The 23,108-nt window shown below is 34.8% G+C and overlaps 3 protein-coding genes across 5 annotated transcripts in view; 1 reads left to right on the forward strand and 2 right to left on the reverse strand.

The window, feature by feature from the left end:
* Positions 1 to 1,193, reverse strand: part of LOC113237405 (neuferricin homolog) — a 5,065-nt gene extending 3,872 nt beyond the window's left edge. Inside the window, exon 1 of the mRNA XM_026473849.1 lies at positions 635 to 1,193. Within this exon, the coding sequence (XP_026329634.1) occupies positions 635 to 914 (280 nt within the window). The 5' untranslated portion in view covers positions 915 to 1,193. The remainder of the gene's footprint in view (positions 1 to 634) is intronic.
* Positions 1,194 to 6,035: 4,842 nt separating this feature from the next.
* Positions 6,036 to 7,869, forward strand: LOC113237433 (3-oxoacyl-[acyl-carrier-protein] synthase, mitochondrial). Of its 3 annotated transcripts, none has more exons than XM_026473901.1 (4): positions 6,036 to 6,213; positions 6,282 to 6,412; positions 6,501 to 6,682; positions 6,756 to 7,869. In XM_026473901.1, the coding sequence occupies exon 4, from the start codon at positions 6,787 to 6,789 to the stop codon at positions 7,603 to 7,605; it is 819 nt and encodes a 272-aa protein (XP_026329686.1). In that variant the 5' UTR covers positions 6,036 to 6,213; positions 6,282 to 6,412; positions 6,501 to 6,682; positions 6,756 to 6,786; the 3' UTR covers positions 7,606 to 7,869. The 3 variants fall into 3 exon arrangements, with proteins under 3 accessions (XP_026329686.1, XP_026329685.1, XP_026329684.1); XM_026473900.1 differs by having other exon boundaries at positions 6,774 to 7,869; XM_026473899.1 differs by having other exon boundaries at positions 6,501 to 7,869.
* A 469-nt stretch (positions 7,870 to 8,338) lies between these two features.
* On the reverse strand, positions 8,339 to 18,915 carry LOC113237432 (gametogenetin-binding protein 2-like). Its single transcript, XM_026473898.1, has 9 exons — positions 18,798 to 18,915; positions 18,343 to 18,533; positions 17,632 to 17,775; positions 15,940 to 16,228; positions 14,419 to 14,643; positions 13,207 to 13,488; positions 12,720 to 12,981; positions 9,216 to 9,388; positions 8,339 to 8,967 (listed from the first exon to the last, which is right to left on the reverse strand). The coding sequence occupies exons 1-9, from the start codon at positions 18,885 to 18,887 to the stop codon at positions 8,782 to 8,784; spliced, it is 1,842 nt and encodes a 613-aa protein (XP_026329683.1). The 5' UTR covers positions 18,888 to 18,915; the 3' UTR covers positions 8,339 to 8,781.
* Between the last annotated feature and the right edge of the window lie 4,193 nt (positions 18,916 to 23,108).

Here is a 23,108-nt window from a genome sequence, read left to right on the forward strand (position 1 = left end):
CTGTCTAAGGAAGCATTAAGTCTTTTTTATTTGTGAAAATAATTTTGGCATGGTTGATTTTTGGTCAAGCGTGAGTTGACCACAAAAATTAATAAAATTGATCAAAATTTTTTCAGTGCTAATCGACTCACTTTCATGAAGGGATCATTTCATTGTGAGAGACAAAACAATCAGGACAGTCCAAGTTGATCAGATGTCTTAAAATATTTTTCATACAAAATGAATAAAATTGACTCATTTTTTTTATGATAATATACTCAGTTTCTTATAAGGAGGATGATTTCAGATTTCCCCATACTTCCCTATTTAAAAAAAAAACACTATAGGTTGAAAATCTACAGCGCAGCAGCAGTCATGAAGTAAAGTGTAGTGAAGAGTGCTTCTAAAATATCTCATATATCAAAAACTGCTTTAACTCGTACTATTTGCATCACGAATTAGAAAGATAAAGTGGAAATTTACCTTTAATTTTTAATATACGTCATAGAGGCGTCGGCTATTCTAAAGTTCCACTCGCGTTTGATTTTAAATATTGAAAAAAAATATGCTCACCAGTAACTTTCTAATATCGTAAATATTATGTTCACCCCGAACCGATAGCTACTACACGACTGAAAAAAAAAGTATAACTTACCTATAAAATAATTATATGATGCACCTTTTCCATAATGTTCTCTCCCTTTTGTGACATCGAAAATAGACCCCAAGAGGACGAGATACAGTTTCTTATTTTGTATTCCATTAAACTGAGTCAACTCTTCCTGGTGGAACACACCAGTAACTTTATGTTTGTTAAATGTCATAAAAGTACTGTATATTGACTGTAACTTCTCATGAAATAAACAACCTACTAACACAACAGATACTGCTAGGACAACTTTTATATTTTTACCTGAAAGTATTTTCAAATTCATTGTACTTTGTGTTTTATTTTAAAACTTGTCACGCGTACGCATTGACTTATAATTGTAAGTCAATGCGCGTACGGCTTGCTTTGTTGAATTTAAGCCGATATGATAATTATATGCACAAACGAAGACTACTTATTACTACAGACCACAAATTAGAAAGATATTACTACAGGCCGCCAAGTGGTCTTTGTGTCGTAGTGAAAGAGTCCCTATATTGCCCAACACAGCAATGTACGACACCTATCAAAAATGATGATACCACGTGACCTGTGTCTCCAATTCCTGGGCCGGACATTCCTGTGCTGTACATTCTTGTGTTGGACATTACTGTGTTGTACATTGACGGCTCCCGTAGTGAAAGTTTAGAACATGACTTTTTTTTCGTATTCAATATTTTTTTTACAATTGGCTTTCAATTTGTAGGCAACGATTACGTTTATTCAGCCACGTCAAGGAGTACTGCCGAAATTATATTTTTCAGTTTGAAATTTAGGTACGCATATAAAATAAAACAATGTAAATATTTGTACAATTTTTTAGTTTTAACTTTTTCTTAAATTTGTTCAATGCTTTTCTTTGCATTGCTGGTATCATCAACTTTTCGAGCCGAACAATATCATTTCCTAATTTAGTTATGTTGCACCAGTTAAAAATGAAATTTTTTTATAGACATATTTAAAAACCAATCAAGGACTATTTCTTTGTGCTTTTACACAGTTCTGAAAATCGAACGAATAATTGGAAATTATTATTTGTTTAATTTTCTCACTAGTTTTCGTTTGGATGGATGGATGGATATCCATTGGCTTCCAAATATTCGTTCGTAGTCTTTACTATTTCTCCGAAACTTGTCACTGCACTTTCTGTTGGATAGGATAACTTTCTCTGCTTTAGTAATTTATATTATTTTAATTAGATAAATGCGTGTGTCGAATTTTCATTTTCTGCAATTTAACTTTTTTTACAATTTTCGCAGTTGATTTTAGAGAAAATTTTTCTTGTTACCCATCCAACAGTATAAGCCCTTGAATGGATATTTAACGTTTCTCGTCTTGCCTGTGTATACAGGGTGTCCCAAAACTCAACATCAAGCGGTCACTGGGCGAAAGGCCAGGTTATATCAATTCTGGTAAAAATTAAAAAAAATCCATGTCACTTAGTTAAGTGATAATAGGAATTTTTTTGAAAATGTTGAAAATCGATACCCTAGACCACATGTTTAGGTACTGTCATCACAAATTTTCAAATTTTGGAGTGATTTTTTTTTAACGTCATCATAAATAACCATGCTGTTTATTTCAGTCACAAATCAAACAATAAACGTTATGAGTTTAGTAAAAAAAATAAGCTTCATTGAGTCGTAGCTTAAAAAAAATGTCAGGTAGCTTTGACACTTCATCACTACCATCACTATTCACATTGACCTAAACTTGAAAACCAAAGAAGAAATATATCAGAAAATTTTCACTTTTAAAGATTTGATACCACTTTACCACGGTTGGTTCAAAGTCGGCATTTATCTCCTCATTTGCTTTTTACGTACCACATTTAAAATTCGGTTACGGAGAGAAGCTAACAGAATGTTTTAGTATCTTTTCTGCGGAATCTCTGGCTATTCTTAAAGTTTATAAAACAAAGCAAACAAACTAACAGATGGCTTATTGTGACGGATAGTATGAGCATCTTAAAGTCTCTACAAAGCACAATTATGAACAGCAAAGTTAATTTTATTATTTACGATATTAAGGAAATGTGGTTGCAACTACGTAATGACAACATTCACGAGAAATTTATGTGGACACCGGCACATGTAGGTATGAGAGGCAATGAAAGCGCAGATTTCCTTGCGAAAACTGCATGCAACTTCAAAGGATGCCAGGACACTGATGAGGGCACCACTGTCTCATATGGTGTCCATTATACAGACCTAATATCCAAAATCAAGAAAGATATCCTCTCTGAATGGTTTACTCGTTGGAAGGATATTAAAATGCGCAAAGGTTCTTGGTACGCTTCAATTAATCAAGATATTGGGAAAAAACCTTGGTTTTCCAAATCATAACAATACAAAGGAAGAAAATTTTATACTGTTATATCTCGTTTACGATTTGGCCACTGTCGCATCAATGCTCATTTACATAGGATGAAAATAGCCCTGTCGCCTAAATGCACAGAATGCAACTTACACTTTGATCAAACACTGGACCATATAATATTTGACTGCCCCAATTATAATATTCAGCGCTTAGCCTTAATTGATAAGCTAATATCTATTTACCAACCTTCGAGTCCGATCCCGCGCGGTACTCAAGAACTTCTCAAGAATCCTGAAACTTACAATCATATTTATAATTTCATTTGTTCTACAATAGAAGATCTTTAGAATGAATTTTGCATTAATCGGAATTGTCGACCACTGGACCTGACGAACACTCGGAGTTGGAACTTTATACCCTGACTTGACCACCGAAGACGAGGCTTATCGCCTTTAAAATGTATAATGAAATGAAGACTTGGCGTATGCCTTTATTTTTCACCAAAAAAGAAACGGGTAGTATCCATGCCTTTGAAGCACAGAATGAACCGTAGACTTAGGGATACCCGTGCGCAGTGAAATTCCCCGCACCGAAGTAGATGGATCGTCTTGTCGTTCTTAAAGAATGATGTCCTCGTCGGCAACTTGGGGCCGTCCACCGCCGCCTCGCTGACCAGGCAGTCTTCCTTGCGTGTAGGCGTTATGGATTCGCGTAAACATTTCATGATGTGGATGTCTTCGGTCAGGGTATCGTTCCTGATAAAGGCGCGCTGCAGCACGGGAGATTTGGCCCGCTTCCCCGTAAATAACGTGCATTTCAGCGTACTCTCTTTGAGTGTATGGTTCATAAACGCGGCGATTAGCTGCCATGTTCAACAACAACAACAACAGCACAGTGTTTTCGGCAGTTGAAGATTTCACAAAAAATCCAAATAGCTAAGTGCAGTCCGTAGTCCAAAAGCTTGCCAAGTTGTCGCAGGGTAATCACAAACACATTAAAGTCCAAATCGAAAGGCAGAAACAAGAGTCCGGTGTAAATAAATAATAGGTCGGTCGGTAGGAGTCAAAAAGTACTTGGCGATGAAAAAGTTGTGCGTGTGCGCGTGACGACTAACGGCAACGTACTAGATCGGCCTGTCCAAACTGGTTCGGCAGGTAGATAGGTCGCTTGTGGGGTGGGGCAAGCCGTTCACTATTGTTTCATTCCCATCCACAGGGAGTGAGAGAGAAATGACACTATGGCAAACGTGTTTTAGATGCAGCCGAATTGCTGGGCTAGTGTTATTACGGTGTTTTAGAAAAGTAACGATATTCTTGATTTCTAGAAAATTTTTACTCATTGGTTAAAAATATTTTTATTTTATTTTGTGGGAAAGGGAATCCATAAGTGTTGTACTTTTTTGAAATCAGCAATGAACAGACATGTTTTAAAAAAGGTTAAATAAAACAGCCCCATACATTTTTTTTACACCACTGTAGGTTAACATAAAAGGTCAAGAAATAAAAAATTAAGGAAAAAAAGTTTGACGACCTTTTTAATATTTTTTGCGGCTTTTCTTAGGAACCTAACATTTACTATTATGTTGAACCAATATTCAAGAATAATTACAGCTGAAAAAAAATCCTTAAATTAGTTTTTTATGTAAATTAAAATTAAAATCTGATGCAGGGTTGGGATTTTTTTAAATTATACTAAATACTACATAACTTGAGAACCACTGATTTTTGCGGAACATACTTTATGTTGTCTAGGTAGGCCTTGACCTAGGCTATCACCCCACGCAGTTTGTCGTGCTACTTACTGGACACCCTGTGTACTTTGTAAGTAGCTGAAACACTAACCCCGGAAGGCCAAGAAAGAAAAAAAATGTATAGACGGAAATGATGTCGCGTTTTAATGTTTACAATACAAATATTTTGACAAATTTACAACACTCGATATCATGACAGTGAATATCGAAACGCAAGACATTACGTCGGCGTGCTTTTTTACACAATTTTGGTAATATATAGTTGTCAAATACGCTTTTTTGCTTCGATTTTTCGCGATTTTCAAAAAATCGGAAAACTGAAAATTGGTAGGGATACTTTTGACTAGATCTATTTTCAAAAAAAATTTGAACTCCCAACTCGACGTCAGCTATTCTATAGCTGAGCCTCTATATCCGAATTTTCAAATCGAATCGTCTCACAATTGCCGACGATTTACCCTTGCAATTTAATGTAAAGGAGAAATCCTTTGAAATCCTTTTTTTTTAAGAAACATCAAACTCTGTTTAAAAGAAAATTGAACAGACGAGAGCCATTATAATGCCAAACTTTTTTCGAGAGGTAATGTTAAAGGTAAAGTTTATTGATGCTGGGATCATAAGAAGGCAAAAGCCTAGCATTTAGTACGACTTAACCATCACTGCGTTCGCCGAGAAGAAAATTGCACTTTTATTATACAACAAAGGTCCACTAATAATTTTTCAAAAGAACTAAAAAAGTTAATACGAAGAGAGTGCCAATAGTATACAACAAATAATAAAAAATAAAAGTTTAAATAATAAACTTTATTAATAGATAAAAGTTTAGCACACGAAAAGAAAAAAGTGCTGTGTTATTGCCCTGAGCTTAGCATGCGCATCGCCAAACAAGATTAAGTTACGTGGTAATACGCCGTGGTAATTTATTACTTAGATTAATATTTTTAAGGTTAATAGTCGTAGTGTAGTGTAGTAGTACCCAATTGCTAAAACAAAAAGCATTCAATTTTGGGTAGCACTGGATAAGCCAGATTGAGGTTATTTTCTTTTTCAAATTCAATCAATAAACCAAAACAGATACGAAGCGTTTCAAAAAAAGTACAAAAGTAGAGGAAAGATGTATGTATGCTTAGCTTTCTGCTGTTTATTTTTCGTTGGAAGTGGTTCTTCATTTTATCGTGGCTTTTAAAAAGAGTAAAAATAAGTTATTAAAACTGCTAGCTGCCAGTTGCTAAAAAGTAAAAATTAAAAAAGAAGAGTAAAATTTTGGAAGATCTGACATCACATTGTGAACAAAGCCTATCAAAAATGATGATACCACGTGACCTGTCTCCAATTCCTGGGCCGGACATTCCTGTGCTGTACATTCTTGTGTTGGACATTACTGTGTTGTACATTGACGGCTCCCAACGTAGTTCACTGCAGTCTGTGGTATTGTGTTCTGCGTGTTCTGTGGTGTGGTCACTGATTTAAAGAGTTATAGTTTATAGTAGGAGCTGAAGCTGAACACTGAAATGAGGTTCTAAAAGCAAAAAGAATGTATATCTACTGTATTTTTACGGTTTTGAGAATTATTTTTTGTTTTAGCCCTAAGAAATCACTCTTCAAAATGAAAGCGAATTTCCTACGCCAAGTACGAAGATTCTCAAATGTTGCGGGTGAACACCGAAGAAGAGTCGTCGTTACAGGGTTAGGTGTAGTATCTCCTATCGGTACAGGTACTGAAATAACATGGAAAAATCTTTTAAAAGGTCAGTCCGGGATAAGTTATTTAAGAGAAGAACAATACTCGAAATTACCTTGCAGGTTGGCTGGAGTAATACCGAGAGTGAGGGGTGATATTGTATCAAACGCATTATCACCAACCAACTTAAAAGCTATGGCCCCCGCAACCTGTTTAGCTATGCTTGCAACATTGGAAGCATTAAATGATGCAAACTGGATGTCACAGTCAGAACACGAATTAGAAATGACTGGTGTAACTCTTGGCATGGGAATGATTGATCTTACAGATGTCTGTAATACATATGAAATGTTAAAAAAAAATTATAATAAAGTCAGTCCATTTTTTGTTCCTAGAATATTGCCAAATATGGCAGCAGGACACATTAGCATTAGATATGGTTTTCGTGGCCCAAACCATGCAGTTTCAACAGCGTGTGCCACAGGAGCTCACTCAATCGGTGATGCTTTCAGATTTATTAGAAACGGTGATGCAAATGTAATGGTTTGTGGAGGAGCTGAATCCTGCATTAGTCCACTTGCTATTGCTGGATTTTGTCGGCTAAGAGCTTTAAGCACATCATTTAATGAAGAACCTACAAAAGCTTCTAGACCGTTTGATAAGAAAAGAGATGGGTTTGTAATGGGTGAAGGTGCAGCAGTGCTTGTTTTAGAGGAATATGAACATGCTCAGAAAAGAAATGCGAAGATCTATGCTGAGATTCTAGGGTATGGATTGTCAGGGGATGCTTCGCATATTACAGCTCCTAGAGAAGATGGCAGTGGTGCTATTCTGTCCATGAAGCGGGCAATGAAAGACGCTAACATAAACAAAGAAGAAATTACATACATCAATGCTCATGCCACTTCTACTCCTATAGGAGATAACATAGAATCAATGGCAATCAAGACCCTGTTTGATACCCATTGTGGAATGATATCAATATCATCAACTAAGGGTGCTCATGGACATTTGTTAGGTGCAGCAGGAAATCTCGAAGCTGTGTTCACAATTTTAGCATGTCATTATGGGATCCTACCCCCAACAATAAATTTGGAGGAACCTCTAGATGACCTAAACTATGTTGCCAATGTTCCCCACACCTGGGAATCCAAAAGGAGAATAGCCTTGAAAAATTCATTTGGATTTGGTGGTACTAATGCAACACTATGTATAGGGCAGATTTAAGATTTTGACCTGTGCCCCAGATGAATTTTGTTACTTTGATAATACAAGGAACTTGAATGAGATCAGATAACTGGTGTAGACTAAATTATTATAACTATGCAATATAATTAAAATTTATGCAAAAGAAATAGGCAATTATTTATAATGGCATGTGATTTAAAAACTAAAACCCAATTACATTGTATTATAATATATTTAAAACTGAGTTACAAATGTTTTTGACATTTTTAATAACAATGGCAAACTTGCCCAAGGTAACTCCCGCCTTCATGCTGTTTAAAAGCTTTTGATAACAATCTATAATAATTCATCATGTACCATAATAATCATTGAGTCACATAAAGCATTGAAAATAAAATAATTTGATCAAAAAATGCTACTTTAAATATTTCATTACAAAGCTTCCTAACATTTTAAATAGCAAATATTGTTAAATGTTGGCTTCCATCCAGTCATGTGTTGTTGCAATCTTCAGAACTTTATTTACTTGTGTCAGGTCTATTATAATAATGCTTGATTTAGCTGTTCTCTACAATATACATCTTGTAGTTAAACACTAAAAGCACCCATCAACATGTCCTACAAGAAGTCTATGGCAAATGTTAAAATCATGTATTAAATTTGATGTAATTAAAATTAATATACATTTTACATATATGCATGGATGCTAGTAATAAAGAATATAAACTTGATTCAAATATGCAAATAAAAAGATAAAATACAAAACAAAATAATGCAACGTCTATTGTTTCAAATAAAATCTTATCAAAAATGGAGAACATTTCTAATTATCATTATATAGTTATATTTTCGACTGATGTTTTTGGTGTAAAACATTTGAACATAGCACTTCTTTCTTAGTTCACGATAAGACTTTAGATTTTCAACTTTGCAGTTCAGTGCTGGCACTGCTAAAACTTAAACATTTAAAGGTACTACCATACACTTACTATCTTGGATTCTGATTATTGTAAGTGCAAGACTTTAAAAAAGTATGTAGTTGTAAACTGCCATCAACCATTTGATTGGTGTGTGAAATGGCTTGGTTTCACAATGCACTGTACTTGGAATCCATAACAGAAGTCCTTTTTTGGTGTTAACATTTAGAGATCATCAGCTAAAACTTTCTATAAACATGTGTGGACTTCGATCATGAAAAGTTGGAAGGTTTGTAAACTAAGCAGACTGCTTTTCCTTCGCGGTGAGCGTCGGTGGCGCGACGCATAGTTGGGCGAACTTTTGGCGCAGGTTCTGTCGTAACTCTTGTCTTTTCTCAGTTGTGTTCCTACGTGACTTGAATTCCATTACGTCTTCTATAGGAATATAACTGGCGTCTTCCTCTTCGTCTGACGAGCATGTGTTCTGGAATAACAAAAACGTTAAATAAGCATACTATAATAATAATAATAATAATAATAATAATAATTTATTTCAAACAAAGTTCATAGCTGGTTAGTAACAATTATCTTAAAACTATGTTATAACAAATTATATTTAACATTATAAATGGCAACATTAGAGTGCATATGACACGCATTCCAGTGACTATACTTTTGACTTTTTTTTAATAATGAGTAGGTGATACATTCATTCACAAGGCAAAGGCTCACCTTAAGCATTTCTTGCAGAGATAACGTAAACCCGGGTAATGATAACTTGTCATTTTTATTCATATCTAAACAGTCGCCTCTCTCGTGGTTGCAGAATCCCTCTGAGCATGCCACCTCCGAGCCTTCAGGCGAGCTCATGAGGGAAGAAGATCCAGACATAGTTTCACAGCAACCTGAAAAATTATTTTATTAAGAAATGTTTCATATAAACACATTCCATAACGCATAAAGTGTAGGTAAGTCTTGACTGGAAGTTGCAGGTGCAAGTTTTGAACTGGAACGTCAAATTCAAATTCAAAATTCAAATTCAAAATAATCTTTATTTCATAGGTAAGCATTATTACACTTGAAATCGTCACAATGGTAAACTCTACCGCTCATTCGTAAGGCAGATTGCCCTGAGAAGAATGAGCAAGACACTAGGGGTTGCTCTTGGTAAATAACATTTACAATATTTTTTTTTTTATTTGAAACATCAGAGATCGAGACTACCTCCATGAGCTAAACGGGTACTACCACGGATTTTTGTCATCCAAGTATGCAGAAGTTGTATAATAACCTTTAGTATAAAGTTTTTGTTTCACTATAGTTTTAAACCTCGTGAAAGGCAAATTTTGTATATCAACCGGAATCTTGTTATAGAAAAGTATACATTGCCCCTTAAATGATTTTTTGAAAAGCTAGTTTATTTTTATTCCTCGTATTAATGTTATGTCTGTCACTATTTTTCATAAAGAAATTACTATTCCTTTTAACATAAATTACATTTTCATAAATGTACTGTGAGGCTAGTGTAAGAATGTTAATTTTCTTAAACTTATCTCTCAAAGATACTTTGGGGCCCAGATTGTAAATTGCCCTAACTGCACATTTTTGCAGGACAAAGATTCTATTGATATCGGCGGCATTACCCCAAAGCAAAATGCCGTATGTCATTAGACTGTGAAAGTAGCTGAAGTAAACCAGTCTCGCGGTTTCGACGTCTGAAAGTTTCCTTATTTTTTTAATCGCGTACAGTGTACGCGTGCAGAGCCGAGCCGTTTTGATAACTTACTTATATGGGGACCCCATTGCAATTTAGCATCTAACGTTATACCTAGAAATACAACGGTATCCACAAGACTCAATCTTTCGTTTCTAACTGCAATGTTTGTAACCGTCTCTCTAACATTGGGTAATGTAAATTTCACACAATTTGTTTTTTTCTCATTAAGAAGTAGGTTATTAACAGCAAACCAATCAACTACTTTAGATATAGCATTGTTCACATCGTCGTAGGAACATTGGTGCCTTTTAACTTTAAATAATAAGGAAGTATCATCAGCAAACAATACTATCTCATGTTTTATACCCTTCATAAGGCTAGGTAAGTCATTAATATAAATTAAAAACAGAAATGGGCCTAGAATTGAACCTTGAGAGACACCCATGCTAATTGCAGACCCTGATGATCTCGTACCGAACATCGACCCTCTGTACCCTACCCAGTGTTGGGCAAAATTTAATTGTTCTGGCAATTAAAGATTGACAATTAATTAATTGTCAATTGCGAAACAGCAATATAAATATCTACAATTAACAATTAATCAATTTTCAATGTTTTTGATTAACAACTAACAATTAAAACTGACAATTATGATAAATTTATAGGGCATATGGGGGTGAGTTAGGGCGTTGGTTATGGGGGCCCCTCTTGTGGGCCCGGTTGGGGGCCCCGGTTGGGTGGCCGGTTGGGGGGTCCGGTTGGGGTCCCGGTCGGGGGCCCAGTTGGGCGACCCGGTTGGGGGCACGGTTGGGGTCCTAGTTGCGGGCCCGGTTCAGGGCCCCGTTGTGGGCCCGCTTGGAGGCCCTTCTTGGGGGCCCGGTTAGGGACCCAGTTGGGAGCCCGGTTGAGGGGCCCTGTTGGGTGCCCGGTTGGGGGCGCGGTTGGAGCCCGGTTGGGGGGCCCTGTTGGGTACCCCGGTTGGGGGCACGGTTGGGGTCCCAGTTGGGGCCCCTTAACTGGCCCCTAACCGGGCCCCCCCCATCTGGGCCCACAACCGGGCCCCGGGCCCCCCAACCGGGGCCCCAACCGGCTGGAATTGATTTCAATTGCAAATTTAATTGCAAATAAAATCAATTCAATTGAAATCAATTGCAATTAAAATCAATTGCAATTAAAATCAATTGCAATTAAAATCAATTGCAATTAAATCAATTGCGACGCGTCGCAATCGTCGCAATTGATTTAATTGCAATTGATTTCAATTGAATTGATTTTTTAATCTGATTGAATTATTGATTGAAATTTAATTGATTAACGCCCAACACTGACCCTACCACGCAAATACGATTTAAGAAGGTCAAGATCATGTCCCGCCACACCATAATGGCGAAGTTTCCTGACCAGTGTATCATGGTGCACACAATCAAAAGCCTTAGAAAGGTCACAGAATACGCCAATAGCATCATGTGAGACTTCCCATGCATCAAATATATGATTAATCAACTGTCACTTGTTTTTACATCGTGCCGTCATTTTAGAAATTGGTTGTCTACATCACCATGCGTTTAACTCGTGAAAATTTTCGTAGTATGATTTTCTACGACTTTAAAGTATAATTTAACAGCTCAGCAGAGCATCTTTAGGCATAGACATGAGTCAAATAAAATCAATACTACACAAACATTTGGGTTTGAAAAAGCTGTGCTCTTGGTGGATCCAACACAATTTGACTGAGGCTCAAAAAACGGATCGCATCACTTGGTGCAATGCCATGCTTACCAGATTCAACGAAGGGGCGTCAAATTTGGTGTGGGACACAGTAACAGGTGACGAAACATAGATTTATAAGTAGTTACGATCCCAAAACAAAGCAGCAATCGAGCGTATGGGTTTTTCGAGATGAGCCGAAACCAACCAAAGTGGCGCGCGTGCAAAGTACCTCTAAGCAGATGATTGCTTCTTTTTTTAATAAAACTGGACACGTGGCTATTGGTGCTTTGGAGAATCGTTGTACCGTGAATAGTGATTGGTACACGACCATTTGTTTGCCGGAAGTTATTGGCAAACTCCGTAAAAATAACCGTAAACGCCGTATAATCTTGCACCGCTATAATGCCAGTTCTCACACGGCCAGACAGACAAATGAATTTTTGAAGGTGAACAACGTTGACCTTATGACCCATCCTGCGTACAGTCCCGTTCTGGTACCTTGTGACTTTTATTTGTTTCCAAAAATTAAGAACGCGGTCAACGATTTTCATGATCTGAAGAGGCTTTCGAAGAGTATGAAAAATATGTTTCAGAGTTTATCACGGAGGAGTGGCATAAATGTTTTCTAAATTGGTTCATTCGTATGAAAAAGTGCATTAACGCTAACGGAGAATATTTTGAGAAACAATAAATTCATTTCTGACCATTTATAGTATTTTTTATTATTCATTCCGGAAACTTATAGTGCGCCCCACGTAAAATTAAAAAGACGTTAACTTCTAACCAAATATTATGCAATCCATACTAACCTCCGTTGTTTCCTGACGAGTATCCGCAATCCTGTGAATGATCGTTAGGTGAGATGTTGCCATTTTTGGCCTGTTTCTTGCTAGACTTTTTAGGCGAGTGACGTTTTGCTGAGTCGTCTAGACACGACGTGCAGCCATCTCCGCCAGTCTCGTAACACTGGTTGTAATCACGCGGCGAAAGCAGGTCGGTTGGTGTGTCTCGTTCTTCTAGTATACATTCTTCACATTGGCATTTTTCTTCAGGTTCCTCTGAGTCCGCTTCCTACACACAGATGCAATATTTTAGTTGAGCACACAATAGGGTATTATGACTCAACATGTTTTATTGCTTTTTAACAAACTACTACTACTACTACTAAACGTATATATTACTTCTTCTTCACTGCGACTTCACAAACAAGTTAATGTTGTTTCAAATTGTATGACTGTTTTTTTTTATAATTTGTCGAAATTACAATATTGAAAAAAAAAATGCCTAAAGACAAACCTTGCATTTAGTCTCAACAACTTGCCGTTCCTTCTTCTTGCGCCTTTTCAATTTCTTTTGTTCCTTTCTCTGCTGCCGCGTGAGCTCTTCCTGTGTTATCTCGTCGTACAACAGTTGTAACTTAGAGACGCCGCTCTTCTGCTCGACGGCGGTCTCGAACTTGCGATAAAGCGCCTCCACCGTAACCGCCGCTAATGTCTGACACGTGCCTTCTTCCTCGCGCAGCCGGAGAGAGATACGCTGTAGCCGCTCGTATATACAGATGCCAAGACATATCAACACCTATAAGTATAGAAAATATGCTCATATATTATGTAGTAGTAGTTACGCTTAATTTTGCCTGAAAGTGTTCATTTTTATGTAAATATTGTCAACAAAACGGGTAACAAAATCGGCGATGATCGACATACGCTATTAATTTTGGCCGAGCCAAATGTCACCACCGTGTAGCGCTCATAGATTTGTATCTATATTAATATTCACTATAGAATCCAACAATGAATTAGGTAAATTCTGTATAAGGTTTTGATATAGGAATCAGTAGCATTTCTTTTACTTTAACAAAAGCAATAGTGGTATCAATATAGTTTGCGAGATTTTGTAACTAAAAATACACTCTATTGAGTGTATTGAATCGTTTTGCAATGATTTAGTCAAAGGAAACAAAAAAAACCGGCACTCGCTTTCCTCATTCACACAATAGTTTCATTATGCTTTTTACAAATTGTAAAAAGCTTGAGATAGCAAAATATTTTTCAATATCTTTTTAATAAAAACAAATAAGAGTATAACACTTACACAAAGTAAAGACTTGACAAGAAATTTATTTATTGAAAATGTGTCTCGAGTTTTGTTCCATATTTTTCCACATTTTCTAATTTCAATAAAACATAAGCAAGGCACTTAAGGAAAACCTCAAGAATCTTTAGCCGTACTCATTGAATTTGTTACATATTCATCATATGTAACCAATGTATGGAACAAATTCAATTTCATAAATCAATAAACATCTCGAGTACTTAGGTTTTCGCGATTGTTATAAATAGAAATGACACTATTTTTCCGGATTTAAATCGCGTATATTTGTTATACGTAACGTCGGATTGTTTTCAAAAAACAAATATACGCGATTTAAATCCGGTAAAATAGTTTCATTTCCCATCAATAACTATCATTAGAAAAAAGAATATCACTAAAAGATTTCTTCCTTACCTCTTCCTGTGCAATTTCAAGAGTCTTGGCATGCCTTTCACGATGGTTACCCAGTAGTTCCGGTTCGGCTCTAGTTATAAGTTGCTCGATATAGTCCGTTTTTGCTTGCAGATGTAGATGCTTGTCCAACAGGCATCTTTTAATGCCACTATATAGTGTTCCTACATAGCCTTTTTCTTTCTGGGGCTCTTTTTCTTCAACTAGTAGCTGATAAGCTCTTAAAACCTATTCAAACAGTTCAAAGTAAAGTTTTCGTACGTGCTATACGATGTATAAGTATAATTAATTAATTATATCACTATTCGACTTACATACTCGTAATTTAGTGTTAATGTGAAATATATAGGTATTCATTCTTTTAATTTCATTGAGGTATTTAATGGATCCATCTCGAAAACCGCATCCGCGATAAGTAATAGTACCACGTTGATGTTGCGGTTTTATCAATTTATATTATACTATAGACACATTTGTACGTAAGTTACACATCGAAGAAAAACAGATCATTGTAATGTTAAACATTTTTCTCAACTGTTAAATAATGTTAAATATTTACTAAATACATAAATGACGGACTACTGTTATCTAAATTATTTTTATTTAATCTTTACATTGTTTCTGCAGTAATAAACGTTGTGGATAGCATATAACAGAAAGTTACTTTTCATAATACACAATCTCATTTTACTAAAATAATTTGTCACGTGTTACTGTAGACCAGCTGGTTGACCACAGCTTACTCGATTGATTGTAATGCAATTATTATAAACGACGTATCACGAAAAAAACACCCTTTTAAACAAGCAACGCTATTCAACTGTGAAATTTCATGCAATAGTTTTCAGGTGATGCGTAGACAGTACATTAATCAACCAACAGGCGTAATTTATTTCATATAGTTATATTATACATAAATATAATAATATAGGGTTAATACAAATCTGCCCCCGTAGCATGGTTACGCATGATAGTCGCGACGCGCGCGATAAAATTGAAATAAGCGCGCGGTATTGGCTATCTAAATTAGATCTGATTAAGACAGCCAATAGCGCGCGCTTATTCCAATTTTATCGCGACTATCATGCGTAGCCATGCTACGGGGGCTGATCATAACATAATTATAACTTTTTTATTTAAAAAAAAACGACCTCAAAGTTCATGGAATTACTAGATGTAATTTGCCAAAATTTATTGAAATGGGTTACCGGAAAGTGCGCGAAACCGGATTCATCCCCTAGTTTGCCACCCATAGAGGTGGAATATTTTCTTCAAATTTAAATGGCACCAATACCGAGGTACTCTCTTTCCAACAATAAAGGAATCATCAAAATCGGTTCACAAATGCCAGAGTAATCGTGTAACATACACACAAAAAAAATATAGTTGAATTGAGAACCTCCTTTTTTGAAGTAAATAAAAAAACAGAAAAAGAGACTAATTCCATTCAGAAAGCAATATGCAACTGCTATAGTCGTACGCATTATTCGGTCTTAAAAAAAAAAGAAAATAACTACAACTTACCTTGGTTTTACAGTCGGCACAGAAACGGTGTTTTCTTAGATAATTGTGAAGAGTGTCGTGTAGAGTGTTGAAATGTATTAGCGTGACATGCTCACGAGCAACGGACCGCATGGCATCCCAGGCTGTACGCCAGGCCGCTCGTCCTCCCCACCCCCAGGCACCCCAGCCCCAAGCGCACGCGCCACTCGCCCCCCATCCCCGCGCACTACCTGCCTCCAGTGAGTGCAGAGTGCAGCGCTGCGACTTTTTCCATCGTGGCTGGCTTAGGATTAAACACTCTATTCCAGTACTGTAAGGACAATTTAAGGTTTCAAGTTATATCTTTCATACTATTGTACTGTTTAATCTCATATAACTAAGTCATAACGCTAACCTAAGACCTAACAGCCACATTGCCAAGCAGTAGCCTTTTAATTTCTCTACTATTAACTACCTACACTCAAAGAAACTTGCAATTGTTTCATTAACTGAAATAATTTTAGGATGATGTACTTCATTGTAATAGCATACTTTTTAAATTTATAAAATTTCATTTCTTCGTAAACAAATTATACATCAAATTAAAATTAAACATAATTAGCTCATTTGTTAAGGCAGGTTCTCTAAATAAAAATTAATATTAATTTAGGCGTTTTTGAGCACTTTGTTAATAGATATTTTTTGCTTATTTATCATTTAAAATAATCACACATATAAAAACATCTTACATACCTAAAAGCTAAACATTACCAGAATTTTATTTTTCTCAATAGCTTACTAGTATAAAAAATGTATTTCATAAACAGCAAAATATTGGCTAAATTTGAAAACATGATATTGTTGTTGGGCGTAATTTCTTTTTTATTTTTCATGTCAAATATTAGGCAATTCAAGCTTCAAATATAATTTCTAGACCCATTTTTAAATCATAAGACAATCATGGATTGTATTTTAGTTACAAATTATAAGATATAAGTATAATCATGGTTTGTCATATAATTATTTCTAGTAATTCTGTTTTTAGTGCCTACTCAAAAGTTTAGTGGACGTATGAGGTTGATGAATTTTAGTCAATAGCAATTTTGAAATTATATAAATTATTAAAGTTCTTGGGTGCTTGTCTTTTACTGTAGATTAGAAAATGGCAGATATATTAAGTTGAACAGACCAAAAACCCAGTTTTGAAATTACTAACACTAATAACAGTCAGGGCGCATGTCCACGCTAAGAAAAGTTGCCGGGTCTATGCAAGAATTCGTGTCTACACACGCACTGTGTACACTGCCTCAGTGCTGGACAAGAACAAAATCTTGTCCACCTCCGACATGACTCACTCCACTGCTATTGTATAGGGCTGGATGAGGTGCATTGTCAGTCATTTGAGGTGCATTGTCAGTAAACGAACGCTTATGCGCGTGGCCGGGTGTTGCTTAGTAGTCAACATATACAACAACATATTTCTTCCCACAATTGGTAGTAAAACAACAGCTACCAAGAAGACTTGTAATGCACTGACACATTTTACCCTACACATGTCTGTCTGAAAGCATTTGTATGATGTACATACTCATTATTTTCTCATCTGCAACAGACACAACATGTTTTCGTAGCTAGATCCAACAAAGTTCTTGTTGTGTACAAGACCATTCTCGTCTCTTCTGAAGCAGACATGTCGAATTTCTTAGCGTGTACATGCGCCCTTAGAATGCTTACCTGTGACCATTGAGTAGAGTGGCAAGTGACTGTGGATGTGTTATTTTGTCTTCTTTAATAGTCATAATCTCATCCTGGGTTAGGACTAGAGGATCTAATGTGGGATGACCAGACTTACATAACTGATAAAAGAGACGTTCCACACTGAAAAGTTAAACAATAATATAGGAATTTATGATTCAGTCACAAAAATTAATGTATTTATATTTGTAGTGTTTTGTATATAAAAATCCAAAGTACTTCTTCAGATGTACTACAAACTGCATTCCTACTGCAAAATATGCTGTAGCAGTTGAAATGCAATTAGGACATCTGCAAACTGCCAGTGCAGTCTTCTTGAAGTTAATATGCAATTGACACAAATGCAAGCTGGCTGCACACTAGCTGTACTATAGCAGTCTATAACTGCGGTTACTGAACATTTATTATTAAATAATGGTGATTTGAAAATCTTAATAAGGGAAATAATGTTCTGAAAACATTGCTCAAACAGTCTACCATAGATACCCAGAGTGGAGATAATAAAAGGGATCTGTGTTAACAAAATTAATTTACTTCTTACTCTAAGCATGTTCAAAAAAATAAGTATGGTAAGTAAGTGAACATTATCTGCAAGATCTTACATCAACTTTTGCCTGGATAAGTTACTTATGTTATACAACATTTAATAAAAAATGTGATGACTGTAGTAGGAGAATCAAATGTACAAACCTTCTTCGACAGCCAACACAAGGAATGCTTTGATTTAAAACGTTAATAATATCAGAAGCGTCGACTCTAAGCGCGGCTTTGAGCTCATCTGTAGTGAGGATCCTATACTTGCGCATGAAATCTTCGAATTCACGTCCTTTCACTTGCGGGTTATCACAAATCAGCCCCATAGTGTTTAAATCCATAATCATCTGCAAAATGATGCGGACCATTTGTCAACAAAGGAATAAATCCGCAAATAAGGTCAACTAGAAAACGTCATTGCCATTGGAGAAATCAATGAACTTGATACTAACAAAAATACCACTTTTTGGACATTCAAGCATGCAAACTATCTTCACGTGTTTATCCGTATATGTACAAGGCGTATTTCATAGGACTTTAACGTTAATAAAATTCTATGTTCGTGAATAATCTACGTTTGTGGTAATGTCAAAGTGCAGTAACCCACTTACGGTAAGATTTTCGTAGATAATTAACGGCAATTGCCGTCTTTTTATTACAGGCTCTTTTTCGCTGTTGTATATATCAACCAATTTCGCCATTTTTTTGATTAATCACATAAAATTGCCGACAAAATACACAAATCTAACAAAATGACGGACAACTTCTACAAGAAATACACGTCGTGTTGCGTCTTTGACTGATTATTTTTTAAATTCAGGGTTGCTATTTAATTTGAATAGTGAATTCAATCAATATAATACGAAATCGAATTAATTAAATTATAATTTTGTTAGATCTGCCATGTCAGACACAACGCAGAGAACATTAATGTGTATGTGGAAACCGCGAAAAGCCATAAAAGTCAAGAAAAAGAAAGAAATAAAGATACTTCCTATTAGTGTTGGGTTTGTCATTTTGAAGAAATTATATTTTCGGAAAAAAAATCGTATTTTTCCTTTGAGGATGGAAAATTTCCAACATTTCCACATTGACGTTGACACCTCAAGTCAGGATTTGAGCAGACTTGAGTATGATTTCAAGCACTGGAAATACGATCTTAATGGCAAGGACTTCAGTATGATTTTTAGTGCTTTGAATCATAGTCAAGTCTTGACTTGAGCATTGAGTAGAGTTCTAAAAAGAATTATTTTACTGTATTGAATGAAACGAATTGGAACAACAGAAGTTGATCGAATTTAATAAAATGTTAGTAACAATAATTTTATGAGAATGGATGAAATATAAAAACAACAATTTAAAGTAATAAAAAAGAAAGTATTTACAAAGGGTCAAACGTATTCATGAAAAAATTAAAGATTATATTAGACAGTATTAGGTTAATTATCTGTTTACAATATATTTGTTTAAACAAATAAATAACAATCGCTGGAGATTAAAAAGTGGACAATTGAAAAATAAATGATCGGGGTCACAGGGTTTGCAAGTTGCATTATTTACAATATTAATATTATAAATATTAATTCCCTATTAATATAATAATTTTAACCCAAAAAGATGTGAAGGAATTATTCTATGTTTACAAGTCCGATATTTTTGCACTAGACTGAACGAACAAAAAATTATGGTGTAGGTAAGGGAAACAAAATAACTACATGCTTGTAATGCGTATAGTGTACATGCTACATATAATATGTATGTAGATATTTTGTTTCCTTGTCAATCATTGACCTACCAACAAATGGACATCGTGTCTAATACAAAAACTACGAAAAAATGGTCCGAAATTAACCTATACAAACGTAGTGATATGTAATGAAATATAAAAAAACTAAAACATTCAATTTAAATTGTAACTAAATTAGTTTAATAATTTTAATTGTAACGTCATTGCAGTAATGCAATGTGCCTAATTTTGCTTGCAATAATTTAAGGGCCCAAAAACACCATATTCAACTACTACTGAAAATTTAAGAAAATGCACCATATTCAGCTTCGACTGAAAATTACTTAAACACAAGAGTAATGGAGCAGCCTTTATTGTAAATATTAGTTAATTTTTATGTATATTAGTATGCCGAATTTTGTACAAATTTACTTAAAGAAATAATAAAGAGTTGGGCAGATACATACAAAAAAAATATTGCAAATGTGAAAATAATATTGTACGATGTTCCAACAAAACGTAAACTCAAATGTCCGTAATTCCGAAAAGCAATTTATAATAAAACTGTTACGCTTTCAAGTAATTTTGATGCTTCTCACAAATACAAAATTAGCTTTTGTTTTGTAATATTCCTAAAAAAATACATTTGACATTATGAAAATTCGAGCTAACGTTATTTCGGGAAAATGTATTTTCTGACTTCCGATAAGCCCAAGCCGTAAAACGAATACAACACTATATTGTTAATTATTGTTAACGTTTAATAAAAAATAAAAAAAACATTTTAAAAATAAGGTTAAAATCAAAGTGACTATAGTTTCTTTGTTGTAAATATTTCAATCGCTTGTGGTTCGAACAGGTTCAACAATTGAAAATTACTATGAAGTTTACAGAAGCTTCTTGAAATTGACTCGTATTCCAGAACTCTACTCAATGCTTAAGTCAGGATTTGGGTATGGTTTAAAGCACTCGAAATCATACTCAAGTCCCTGACATTAGGGTCGTATTTCCAATGCTTGTGTTTCCAGTGGGTATCTTTTGTGCATGCAATGTTTAGAAAAAGGACAGTTAGCTTTGATTATTTTGTTTGCTTTTGTAATTCGTAAATATACGATTAATTTATATATAAATTAAATATTAAACAACTGTACAATATAACAATTTTAAATGATAACTATGATAACACAATTTATTTGTTTAATTAAAATATGATACGAAATCCTGTTTTCACACTTTACTGCAGTAATTTTTACAAGTTATTATTATACAGGGTGTAACAGCAAGGTGTAGTCATATTTGAAGGTCGGATTCAGTTAATGGTATGAAACTATTTAGCAAAGTTGTTTTAGTACAAACTACGTTATTTATGGAAATTTCGCCATGAACAGTTTCGATCAGCTGATGTCATTTAACGAAAATAAATAGTCACATCACATCTCTATTGAGTATCATAATACAACCAAATTACGTAACTTGAAAAAATTGTGAAATTCAGGCATGTTATTGTAAATGATAAAGTACTTAATGCCATATTCTTATTACTATGTTATAATTTACTAAATTTATTATTATTTTATTCATGTAATATGCGTGTGAACATTTAATGAAAAATAAATATTATCGATTACTTTGCCAAAATACACTAGTTCATAATAAAACTATTATTTAAAACTTAGTACATAATAACGTAATATGGTTTCGTTAACTTCATATCTTCAAACATACAAAATACACAAATTTCCATTTAATATCCATTAATAAAACTAATGTCCTCTAAAAAACACATATTTAAAGTTATCTCTGTTTCTTTTTACCATACGCATTCATCTATTGTATTTTAATGAATGAAATTTGTCTCTTTCTATCCGTCGGTACTGTTCTAACGCATGGCGGAATCAGTCGGTATGTTTCTTCTAACGCATGACGCAATATGACGCAATTATCCGACTAATACTTCGCACCCTTACAATGAAAGCGACCCAAATCAAAAAATTAAAAAATGAGTTTATACCGTAAAACCATCTTAAAAAAATATTTTGTTACATTAGTCACACTGTGGTGAAGATGAAATTGTGCAATTAAAGCTCGAATAGCACTGATTCATAAAGGTCCCTTTCATTTTGTTCTTTCAGTTTAAAAATTCTACTCCCGCGTCGAAATATTAACGCCGCATTTATTGTTGAATCTGCATTTGCAAAGACAACACGCTGCCACTGACGGATTAGCATTTGAGCCATTTTCGTTCCGAAAATCATATTCAAAAATCACTAGTAGCAGTAGAGCTCCTTGTGAGTTCGTCCAGGGTAGTACTGCCACATTACCGTGTTACAGTTTTGAAGGGTAAGGGTGCTGGTGAAATTACAGGCACATGGGACTTGTCAACTATGTCTCAGAGAGATGGACGCCGTAGCAGTAGCCTTCGAGCGGCAGTGCTACTGTTATGGACAGGCGTGACGCTTTCCACCGGGTACACGACTTGTTCGACACGTCGCTTAATATTTAAAAAAAAAAAATTTTTTTAGTAACTTACTTTTTAAAGGGACTTACTTTTTTGTTTCGTGGACTTTCTTCTTTTTTAATTGTGAAACAGGGACCACAAAACAATATCAAGGGTTATGACATCTTGCTTAGCTGATGAACATTAAAAAGACTTAATTCTTAATACGTTAAATGATAACAAAAAATCGTTAAAAAAAAGACCTATTGGCGACTAGTTTTTGTAAATTATGTTTTTAAATTGTTGAACATTAAAATGATCAGAAACAATTTTCAGTTGTAAAGTTCCATTTTTCCTCATTATTTTCAAAGACTAATAAGGCCATCACCTTTAGTACTTCAAGAGTAGGTAATAAATAAAATAATATGAAAATATGAAAAAACTTGAAATCTTATTTTCTTTTTTATTCCCAAAAAGTTGAAATTTTGTATTGGGACACTTTCATCGTAAAGGTGCAACCTGAAGGTCGGTAAACGTCAAGAAATTAGTTTTGATCGTTGACCACGAATTAATTATTGTAATTTTAATTTAATTTAATTTTTTTTTTATGATTGATTTAGTGTCTGTTTAAGTATATCTAAATGTTTTAAAATGAATGTTGAGCACAGTAATAATTGGGCACAGATATGCCTGTTGTATTAATTTTTAAGTGTTTTTATTTTCCTCACTTTCTGTGTCTGATGTCTGTACATTGTGCCA

This window comes from Hyposmocoma kahamanoa, unplaced genomic scaffold (genome assembly GCF_003589595.1).
Source record: "Hyposmocoma kahamanoa isolate Upper Pololo Valley unplaced genomic scaffold, ASM358959v1 93, whole genome shotgun sequence".
NCBI classification, from domain to species: domain Eukaryota; kingdom Metazoa; phylum Arthropoda; class Insecta; order Lepidoptera; family Cosmopterigidae; genus Hyposmocoma; species Hyposmocoma kahamanoa.